Source organism: Phalangium opilio, unplaced genomic scaffold, assembly GCF_054372755.1.
Source record: "Phalangium opilio isolate 3A_F unplaced genomic scaffold, DU_Popi_V2 ptg000230l_1, whole genome shotgun sequence".
Taxonomy (NCBI): Eukaryota; Metazoa; Arthropoda; class Arachnida; order Opiliones; family Phalangiidae; genus Phalangium; species Phalangium opilio.
In genome coordinates, this window is record NW_028324221.1 from 1972269 (window position 1) to 1983994 (window position 11726).

An 11726-nucleotide genomic window follows, 5' to 3' on the forward strand; every position below is an offset into this window, starting at 1 on the left:
AACCGTGGATATGCCATGGCAAAATCCTCGGTCTTGACGCGGCAGGGTCACTATTTTATGACCATACTGCTGCTAGACCTAGGGCGTGTATTCTGGTTCGGAGGGATCTTTGCTGTATCTCTCTACCGCTGTACACGTCCCAGGACACGGCGGCCGTGAAGCTAGTCCTGGCCACTGGGAATGCCAAAATGACTATCACGGCCGCCTCTGCTTACTTTGCCCACGACGCGGACTCTCTCCCGACAATTGAGGTGATCAATTTGGTCTATCAATGTGAAAGGAGAGGGGACAAACTAATCATTGGCTGCGACGCCAACGCTCATCACATCACGTGGGGCAGTTCTGACTGCAACAGGAGAGGTGATGATTTACTAGAATATTTAGTTGGCTGTAAACTCCATATTCTTAATCAAAACAATGAACCCACTTTTGTTACTTCTAATAGAAGGGAGGTCATTGACCTCACGCTAGCCACGGAAAACCTCGCGTCTTCCGTGTCTAACTGGCATGTGTCTACTGAGCCGTCTCTGTCGGATCATAGGCACATCTGCTTTACTGTCGCGACTACCTATGTCCCGGCGGGGACGGAGGTACGCAATCCAAAACGGACAAATTGGACCGGCTATAAGGAAGACCTTATCCTACGCTACGGAGATGGTCACACCCCTAAACTCACTTCACCTTACGAACTTGATAGGGCTGCTAGTGACTTAGAGAGCTCTATCATTGAGTCGTTTCACCGGAACTGCCCACTCAAGACCGTTAACCGCTCGAGGCTTGTCCCTTGGTGGAATGCGGATCTCAGCCGGCTTCGGAAATACACGCGCAGGCTCTTCAACAAAGCCAAGCGCACGGGAGACTGGACTGGATACAGGCAGTCCCTTAATACCTACAACAGGGCCATTAGAGCTGCTAAGAAGGACTCTTGGCGGACCTTCTGTGAGCAAGTCTCCAATGTCCCTGCCACGGCTAGGGTCATGAAGATCCTAGCGCACGACAACACACATCGTCTTAACACTATTAAGTTGCAGGAGGGTGTGTACACTAAGTCTGGGGCTGAGACTCTCAAGCATATGCTGGAGGTCCACTTCCCTGACTCCACTCCAATCAATCCAACAAACCCTGACTCTCTATACCCTGTTCTGCACAGGGCGAAGAGAGAGGACTGGCTTGTAGCCAGGCAGGTTGTTACGATTCCCAAGCTTCGTTGGGCTGTCAACTGTTTTGAGCCCTACAAGTCTCCGGGACCCGATGGGGTCTTCCCTCGGCTTTTGCAGGAGGGCTTAGACCACATCGCCTCTCCGTTATGCAAAATCTATAGACTTTGCATTGCTCTCGGTCACATACCTTGTGATTGGAAGCGATCTAGGGTCATCTTTATTCCCAAGCCCGGGAAGGTTTCCTACCTCGAGGCGAAGGCATTTAGGCCCATATGCCTGACCTCCTTCTTCCTCAAAATCCTGGAGAAGCTGGTGGACAGGTACATTAGAGACGAGGTACTTTCGGTAACTCCTCTCTCTTCTTCACAATTTGCTTACCAAAAAGGTAAATCAACTGAGACGGCCCTTCACGGCCTCACGAATTGCCTGGACAGGGCATTCGAGTTTCAGGAAATTTCACTGGCCGTCTTCCTCGATATTGAGGGGGCCTTTGACAAGGTCTCCAGCTCGGTTATTACTGAAGCTGTTAAGAGATTTGGCATCAGCGACACTCTTGGCCGCTGGATCAAGTCCATGCTCACCGACCGCGAGGTGTCGGCGTCCCTCCTTGGGGACTCTCTAGGGGTGACTACCAGCCGGGGCTGCCCTCAGGGTGGAGTGCTCTCCCCCCTGTTGTGGTGCCTGGTGGTGGACGAACTCTTGGAGAGACTCGGGGGTGCTGGGGGCTGTAGCTGCTTCGGGTATGCGGACGATGTAGCAATAGTCTTTACCGGGAAGTTCCCGGATACTGTCACCACACTTATGAGATCTGCTCTCTCTAGCGTGGAGCAATGGTGTCAGGCGGTTAACCTTTCCGTTAATCCTGATAAAACTGTCCTTGTTCCGTTTACGAGGAAGAATACTAAGGATCTGTTCAATGATATCTCCTTCTTTGGCCAGGTCCTGACAAAGTCCTCCGAGGTGAAATACCTGGGGGTGACCTTTGACTGCAGACTCACATGGAAGCCGCATCTTGATCGGTGTATCAAGAAGGCCAAGATGCTTTTCTGGAGGACCAGGAGCTCAGTCGGCCAGACTTGGGGCCTCAACCCCAAGGCTGTACACTGGCTCTATACTGGGATCATCAGACCCATACTATCTTACGGGGCACTTGTCTGGTGGACAAGGGTCCGGCTGAAGACGGTGCAGGCTGCCCTGCGCAAGCTTCAAAGGCTTGCCTGCATTGGTGTTACAGGGGCCATGAGATCGACCCCAACTGCTTCCCTGGAGGTGCTTCTTGACATGCTACCTCTTCATCTTTTCATTGAGGAGGAGGCTGTCATGGGGGCCTACAGGCTCCACATTAATGGCTGTTGGGTTCCAAGACTTTGGGATTACAGCCATACGAAGCTCTTTCGGGAGTACGCTGCACTTGAGCCGTCGTTAACGATGTGCTCTGACAAAACCGTTACCAGCTTTGATTTCACTAAGCCATTCAGCATCCACTTTCCCAGTCGGGCCGAGTGGACTAACCTGCTGCCTCTTGGCACTGGGGGTGAAACTATTTGGTTCACCGATGGTTCCAAGACTGATTCCGGCGCTGGCGCCGGCTATTACTGCCAAACTACAAGGGTCGGTTTTTCTGCTTGCCTGGGCACCTTTGCTAGTGTGTTCCAAGCGGAAATTGCCGCGATCTGTTATTGCGCAGACTACTGCATTAACAAAGGGTATAACGGACGGACTGTGAGGATCTATTCTGACAGTCAGGCCGCCCTGAATGCGCTGGACCAGTGTCAGATTACCTCTCAACTGGTGCGTAGCTGCCTTGATCTGCTAGCGCAACTGGCGTCCTGCAACAGGGTTCTGTTGTACTGGGTGCCAGGGCATAGCGGTTATTATGGCAATGAGCAAGCCGATAGATTTGCGAAAAGGGGCGCGGAGGCCAAGCTCTTGGGGCCGGAGCCGGCCGTCCCCATCCCCTACGGTTATGTCAAACGGAGCCTGCATGACAGGATGACTGTCATACAAAACCAGCTCTGGCATGACATGGATGGCCAGAGACAGACAAAACAGTTAGTCAATGGTCCCTGCAGGTCTCGTGCTAGAGACCTAATTTCGCTCAGCAGATGGGATATTAGGCTGGCCACCGGTCTTCTGACCGGACACTGTCGGCTAAATAGGCACCTCCATCTGATGGGTCTTGCTGACGACCCCCTCTGCAGGTCGTGCCAGGAGAAGGAAGAAACATCCGCTCACGTACTTTGCGAGTGCGACTTCTTCGCCTCGCTTAGACTAGAACATTTTGATTCACACACTGTGGAGCCCTCGCGGGTCTCCTCTTTTACGGTGGAGCGAATTCTTCGCTACGCTGCGGCTACGGGCCTATTCAAGGCCTGATTATGAGGTTGCACAATATGCCTTTGGCATCGGTGCTAGGGCGTGAGCCCCGCCTCATCAACAATATATATAAGTAGAGTAGCAGACGAGTTTTCAAGAGACGATATCATTGGTTAACTCATGGTGAACTTTGCCTGCTAATTCGTTTCTCTCTACATTCAAGACTGATAAGGTTTTAGGAAAAGAACTCTAAGCTTCAGACGTGACTTTGAGGCCGACTTAACGTCATATTAACGTGGTAGTGGGCGATTATTTAATTTCTCTCTCTTAGCGCGAAACGCCGCAAACGCGCCTAGACTCGAGATGGATTTCTATCCCAGCTCATATCTTATGAAAGGAAAGGTTTATATAAGCATTCGGTGGCTCAGTTCTAGCGTGCCGGGTTTCCGAACTGTAGCGTTAACGTTGGTACGTTCGAGTCCCGTCGGGGATTTGGAAATTTGCGAAATAAAATAACATGAAGGTTAGCTACCCTAGGTCCATCTGTTTTTGGGGTTTAGAGCATTATTTATGAATTATGAATAAATTTGAATAAATTAACGCGAAAAGGCGGGGTTAAGACGCCCAACCAGCCGTAACATAGGATATAATGGGGGAAAAAAGGGGGTAATATAGGGGGGAAAGGCACTAAAAAAAGGGGGAAAAGAGGGGGGAAAGGGGGAAAAAGTGGGGGTGAAAGGGGTAAAAGTGGGGGTAGTAAAGCTTCGGTATAAATGCATTAGTTTTTAGCCCATCAATAGATGGCGCTAAAAACTAAAAAGAAGCCCACGTATATTCTGGAACATCAACATTAATCCAGATAAAACAACGAAATCAGCACTGTTCCAGATTGAAATTAAACATAAAAAGCAAGTACTATTACCTGATCAACAATACATTATACTTGTAATAGAGCCAACACTGCAAATACATTTTTTTTTTTATAAATTAGAGAATCAAGGCCCCCCAACGAGGGAAGCAATTCAAAACTGTACAACTACTAATTTTTAATTAATTTCAATTAGTAAGAAAATAATCTAACAATTTTGATAAAGAAACCTGCTGATATATGATTTTTACACATTAGGTTATATTTTCTATAGCATCAAGTTTCAATACAACATGACTGGGGGCTAACTCTATGCGATGGCTGTATATTGGTTTAAACGTACATTCATTGAATAAATTTAGTTCCCAGTTATGTATATTAGCAGCCTAATTTTGTTAGGTTTGCAATACCGCACTAGAAAGATTTTATTGTGAATACTAATTCAAAAAAAGTTTGTATAAAATAAAAACAACTGTAATTGTTTTTGTTGAGGAATTTATTTTAAGGTCAAAATGATCAGTGATGTTTATATTAAACGAAAGTCATACTAAATTGATTTTGTTCATAATCGAAAGGATATTTGATAAAGAAAAAGAGAATACCGCCAAAAATATTTGCCGGAACCATACCAGTTCTAGCCAATAGAGGGTGCGCAAAGCATAATATGGCCGGGGCCATCTTGTTTTATTAGGATCCTTACGGCAGTGCAGAATTGTATCTCAGCTATAAAGTACATTGAATACTACAAATCGTACGAGTGCACTGGTTAAATCACAGGCCTTTCACTGATTCGAAGATAGTTTACTTGCTTTATTATAGGATATATTTTGCGGTATATAGCCTTATTTTGATAATGTCACTAATTAAGAAAATCTTGTCATTGTCGTGTCAGGTTTGATTCCTCAAAATCATGTGAAGAAAACAATTATTACAAAACTTTGTATTTCATTTACTTAAGGCAATTTAAACTTCATAAATGATCTTAGTTAGCAATCTAAAGGACAGTTTTTGTAGGGGAGAGATAATTTTTTGTAGAAATTTAAACAATTTGCCAATGATTTAATTTAAGTACGTTACCGTCTACCTAATGGTTTATCGTAAAGTCTTTCCTATATGGTTTAACATCAAACCATTCACATATTCCGTTAATGGCTTAATCTAAAATATATCTTAAATCCAATATGGTTTAAATCTTCTCTAAAACCATTTAAGTTCCATTCGAAGTCCTATGTGGGGTGACTCTTAGACTTCAAACCATATATAAACCATTTTCAGACTATTATTTTTTGCAGTGTTTCAACTGGAGTTAAAGGTCCTAATTTGCGGTCTATCCTCCCTTATTTGTCTGTATTGGTGATATGTCAGTCCCAATAGGTAGTCTATCCCTATATATCGCTTTCAATTGGTTCGTTAATATTCCCAATTGGCGGTGTATCCTCCCTTATTGGTCCGTATTTGTGACATTTCAGTCCCAATAGGTAGTCTATGCCTATACATCACTTTCAATTGGTTCGTTAATATTCCCAATTGGCGGTGTATCCTCCCTTATTGGTCCGTATTGGTGATATTTCAGTCCCAATAGGTAGTCTATCCCTTTATATTGGTTCCAATTGGTGTGTTAATAATCCCAATTGGCGATGTATCCTGCCTTATTGGTCCCTATTGGTGATATGCCACTCCCAAAAGGTAGTCTGTAAATAACTATTGGTTTCAATTGGCGAGTTGTTGGTCCCAACTGGTGGTCTAATCCTCTTCTATTGCTCCACATTTTCCCAATTGGTGGCCAATTCGTACCCAATGGGTAACTATAAGATCCAATTGGTAAATATCGGCCCCCATTGGTAATATATTGGTCCCAATTGGTAATATATTGGTCCCAATCGGACCGACATGGCCCAATTCAAAAACCCCAATTGTTGTAATTGGTACACAATTGGTTTCTATTGATTTTTTCGTTCGGGTAATTAAAGGAATAGCGACGTGATTTAAAAATGATCTCAAATCTGAAGAAAACCTTACTTTTTTGAGAGTTTAAACCCTTCTGATTCCAAAAATATGCTTGATTAATATTTAAATTTGAGGGAAAACACAGAAAAGACACTTCAAACATTTGAAATTTGGGGGCAAAAGCAAATTTGCGGAGAAGATTTTTGGCGGGTTTTTCTCCTTGATACGTCACTCACGGCATCTCGCGGGAAAGCCAAGCGCGAGCGCACGAGACTCCCGAGTCTACTAATGCCGCGCGAATCTGAATAAAATAGGCTTAACAAGGCGCGGCGACACTAACAGGCGTCACGTGAGCGATATCTAGAGAGAAAATTTCTCCTTACTACGTCATCAAACGAAACAAAATTTTAACTAAGCCTTTTCCAAACACAATACTTGGATTGCAATTTTCTAAATTGCTACGAAACCAAATACAAAAGTAAACATATCATAATAAACTAGATTTTTCAAGCATTTTTTTCGCATATTAAGTTTGTGGATGACGAAAATTATGTCACTAACACTTTAAGTTGAAATTAATGAAGGATTGAGGTTTGGCAGTGTTGATTTAGCTTATAAAATGAGTTTCAAATTACCTTTATAGTAAAGTTCAGAAGAGTTTTTTCATTCTTGCCAACACATTGCGTTCAATTTTTATCACACCCCGTGCTAAATTTTCGGTAACATAAAGATCATCTATAACATATGTTAATGAATGATGTGATTCTATAGTTTGGCAACTTTGACTTGAATACCAGTAATTAAATTAAATACCTAAACAATTCATAGCAATTTAGTCAAATAAACAAACGGCAATGTGAACTGTGGAGATAACGAACAACGTAACCCTCCGTTGCTGACGTGGTTACGTTTGAAAAATCTGCGCAGATGTAAACATGGAAATTATTTGACTAATTAAATTACATAACGACACTGTCCTCCTGGATTAACCAGCACCACTGTTTTATTTATGAATTAACAAAATCCACTGTTGGTAACAAATAGTTTTTAAAATGATTAACGTAACATAACATACTGACTGGTTCAATAGTATAGAAATTGTTTTAATGAATGATCTGGTCCTCTACGTTGGTTGAGTTTCAGGAATTATATCACACACCTTCACAATTAGTAGCATTTTAGTGAGATTAACAAATAATGAAACCTTGTATACCTCAAATGAGAATGTTGAATTAACTGCGCTAACGTAAACACGACGACTCTTAAAACTGCCGTAAGGAAAACACATTGAACTTTTTGTCATCTTTCCAGTAGTATGTTCTCGATCTTTTCAAAGGGTGAAAAGCACTATCTTTATTTCAACACCTTAATAATTTGAATAAATATGGCATTTTTTACTTCAAATTGGAAGCGCACATGGTAAATACAGTAAAAAAAAACCTGGGGTTAGCCTGGTCCTAATGTTTCTAGCATAAAACGGAGCAGACTATATAAAGAATTCCAAAACAATTGAGAGCTGGAAATAAGCCTTTTTAATAATCTTTGAAGAGGACAGACACTATAAAGACTATAATTTCATAGACTAACTAAAATACAACTTAAGCCTTGGCCGTAAAGAACGTCGAAAAACTTACTTCAAAAGATGTAAAAACCTCTATTAACTGTAATTATTTACCTGAATTAATTTTTTAGATGAAAATTCGACCTGATAACAAAGTATTTGTTCTTAAGGGTGTTATAGATAATTAGCAAATCCAAATAAAGGTGTGAAATACCAAAGTAATTAATTTAGTTGCCTTACTGTCGTCTGCTATGAAATTAGGAATTTTCCACATAAAAGCAAACGTTTGAAATTTATCAACGTAACTTGTTAGCACGCAAAAAGCTAGGCCGTTCTAGTTATCAATGAGAACGAAAATGGGGAAATAAGTTTAAACGCGCTAAGAGGTTAGGCTGACTTCTGACCCAAAAGTAATTTTTTGACGTACTATCTTAATTAGTTAAATTACAAAAATTAGAATTCATTAATTAAAAATCGAAACAGGTAAGTTTCTCATTTAAGAAATGCTTGTTAATTTAGAAGCATTCCTAAAACTAACTTCGCTATAGTTTTCCGTATGGCCTGTCTCAATTTCCTTAAAAAACCGAAATTTTTTTAATGCTTTTTCTATGGGACGCTAACCCTAAAAGGTGTGACTTTTTCTTTAACATTACGGAAGGGTGTCATGTCATATCTACAAGGGCCTACCGGCCCTGTAGAATAAATCAAAGTCCTGACTGACTGACTGACTGACAGACTGACTGATAATCAACGCCCAGCCCAAACCGCTTGCCCTAGAAAGCTGAAAATTTGCACGAACGTTACTCATAAGTAGTAGGCGCGTACTAAGAAAGATTTTTTCAATCCACCGCCATCTTAAAAAATGGCGCCCAGAAATGTAAAAAATCTCCTCTATGCAACAAAGTCCACCGCGTTTCAACCGATTTCACAAATATTTAGTACACTGGTTTCCTTTAACCATAAGTTTATAAGATATGTTCCATAAGTATGTCACTACCCATACTTCGTAATGTTAGAGGCTTAATGAGAGCTAGTCCAAGAACGACGTGAGAATTGACTACACTCGGTTTTGCAGTCCATCCTCCTCTTTAGTCTGTACTAAGCCTTTGACAAGGCCTCACTACGCGTCGCTTTACAAGAATCTATGACGTTTCACCTACATCACTTCATGACAAGCTCTCATTAACTTAGGGAACATATCTTATAAACTTATGCTTTAACCTATAGACGGGCTGAATGGTCTTTCGGGTTCGGTTTGTCGCCATCTTTTTAAATGGCGGCCAAAAACTTAAAAACCCTTCATTATGAAATAATGTCGGCGTGAAAAGTAATAAAAAAATGTCCCGACGGGCTGACGGGCAACGCCGAGTGCCTTCGCTCCCAGGGTGCTACAAAAATATTAGTCATCAGTAAAATCTACCCATTCTTTATATCTTTTGGTGGAAGTTCTTATTACACGCGAGCGACGCCGCGGGTAACAGCTAGTTATAAATTTTGGCTGAAAGAGTTTGCGGATAGCTAGTCGGTGAAGGTATAATGGCTAATTAATGAGTTGCGCTTAAGTGAGATAGATAACGTTGTGAAGTAAAATTTTCCTAATTTCTGTGAACTGCGAACGCAGTTCGGAAATTGCGAACACGTTTGCTCCGATTTGAGAACTGCGAACGTGGTGACAGACACGCACAACCATCCCCACCGCGAGGTTAAAATTCCTGTGCAAACACTCAATGAGAGTTGAAAAAATGTTGCGTTACATATTTTAGTAATGAAATAACATTGACTATAGATCCCAATGCAAAATTTGAAGATATGAACAGCGACTGCTTGAGCATATACAATAACTGCACTGAAAAAGCTACGGTAAAGGAAAAAGACTGCAAGTAAGATAATTGAACCCTATTATTATAACGAAATATTTAAAAATTTTCTACATCCTTTAGTTTCACAAACCCGTTTATTGATGAGTGTAAGGACGCCACTGAAAAGGAGTGGTTTTGGAACAATTTCACAAAAAATGGATGCCCCAACGTGGAAATCGACGATCTAAATATAAATTGTGGTAAGTTTAAGTGGGTTACTGACACTAATTTTTTTAAATTTGTTTTTTAATTCTGGCATAGGAATCAGGGCGCGCGCTTTAAAATTTTGTAACTATAACCTTAATTATTCTTTAAACTGCGGTAAATTAAAGAATTGAAATTTGGGTTTGTTTAGTTACTGTTTACTGATGTTACTTGAGGAAAATATAATTTTTTAAACTAAAGTTGATAGAAAATTGACAAACAATTTTTAGATTATATGGAATTAACATTCAAGGTTCGCCGGAAAAATAGTTGCCATCCGTTTAGCCAAGCAAAATTTTAATATTGAATCGCTGGAACCATCTTGTTACTAGTTAAGATTATAGCTTTAGAACACGTTATTTTATTTTGCCTTACTTTGAGTCCATTTGAATTAGGCGTTTCAGGCGTGATTTAAAGCAGGGCTTGGTATTTTATATCCATTATCCACAAATTAGTGGATAACCGATTATTTATAAACAAAGTTGTGGAAAAAGTTAGCAAGAAAATTTTATAATATGACCTTTTCGAGGTAGTTACTGAAATTGTCTTCAGTTTTGAAATATGCGAACCACGTGTATACTTTTCAAATTCCTCGTCACCTTAATTGCTTTAAATAATTTTAATTGTTTTCTTTAAAGGTAATCATAGCGATTACATAGAAAAGTGCCCTAATATGTTTGAATCTTGCTACGGAGAGTGGATCACTATTACCAATAGAAGCAACCTTCACGAAATTTCAAAAGACGTGTTTTGCAAGTAATATAATTTTTATACATTTGTGTACAGTTTTCATTGTGACTGCTAATGCATTCTAAACCGTTTTACAGAGCAAAGAAAGCTTTCGAAGCTTGCAAGGAAAAGAATAGTGACACTAAATTTTGCCTCAATAAATCTCCAAAGTTCATTTACATGTCCAAAGAAATAGAGGGCATCAAGAAGTTTACTTGCGGTTGCAATTCAAACATCGCTTCGTTAACCCTTATAACATTGTTATCACTTTTCCCTATTATATCATAAGGTCTTTTATTTGTACTTGAAGGAATGGATATAGGCAATTAGTTTAATTTTGCACTGCGCTTAGAAAATGATTAAACCTTACCACAATAGAAGCAAAGACTAATAGAAATAACATAAAGTGTGGCACTGTATTCGATGGAAGCCTTCCGTTGTACCCGTCCCAAAGTGGATGAAGACTCGCTTTCTATCTGTCTTTTTAGGTCAACTAAATATCAAAGACATTATATTTTACCTCTGGTTCAACTTTGAAGCCCCTTAAAGATGAATTTTCTACTACACAGTGGCTAAGCTTGGTAAAGGTTAATTTAGCCAAAGGTAGGAACCAATCGGACCTAATGTATTAGGTCTGATTGGTTCCTGCCTTTGGCAAGATAAAATTCGTGTTCAGAAAATTAGCCAGAATGCTAGGGGTGATAATGCTTTGAGGCAATCGAGCATTGGGGTATTTTTCGTTCCTGGTTATCATTCATTTCTTACCGTAGACCTGGTAGATGTAGATCATTACTGACTCATTTTTTGTTATTTCAATTTACCGTTGGAAGTAGTATACTTTGCAAAGCTGTTCCTCTAATTCCCACACCCACCCAGTTGACTTGTATTCTTAATGGTCATGTCGTTAACCATTTTATCGTTCTGTCGTTGGATCTTATTGAATTATGAAATTGTTTTTATAAATCTTTGACCATTCTTATCACTTTGAAATAAGTGGTTTTCGAAATGATCGTTTTACTTAAAATTTTTGGATATCTTTGTATACCAATCGTATTGAACATGGATTCCATTACAAATTTTAA

At 40.6% G+C, this 11726-nt stretch overlaps 1 protein-coding gene and 1 long non-coding RNA gene across 4 annotated transcripts; one reads left to right on the forward strand and one right to left on the reverse strand.

Moving 5' to 3' along the window:
• Positions 1 to 6877: 6877 nt before the first annotated feature.
• LOC149613983 (uncharacterized) lies at positions 6878 to 7751 on the reverse strand. 3 transcript variants are annotated; one of them, XR_016376245.1, is made up of 4 exons: positions 7505 to 7747; positions 7367 to 7450; positions 7105 to 7210; positions 6878 to 7026 (listed from the first exon to the last, which is right to left on the reverse strand). It is a non-coding gene; the product is annotated as an uncharacterized LOC149613983 (long non-coding RNA). The 3 variants fall into 3 exon arrangements; XR_016376246.1 differs by having other exon boundaries at positions 7371 to 7751; XR_016376244.1 differs by having other exon boundaries at positions 7367 to 7749.
• Positions 7752 to 9661: 1910 nt separating this feature from the next.
• Positions 9662 to 11008, forward strand: LOC149613984 (uncharacterized). The gene is made up of 4 exons (XM_089858063.1): positions 9662 to 9732; positions 9793 to 9911; positions 10554 to 10671; positions 10743 to 11008. The coding sequence occupies exons 1-4, from the start codon at positions 9662 to 9664 to the stop codon at positions 10930 to 10932; spliced, it is 498 nt and encodes a 165-aa protein (XP_089714189.1). The 3' UTR covers positions 10933 to 11008.
• The last annotated feature ends 718 nt before the right edge of the window (positions 11009 to 11726 follow it).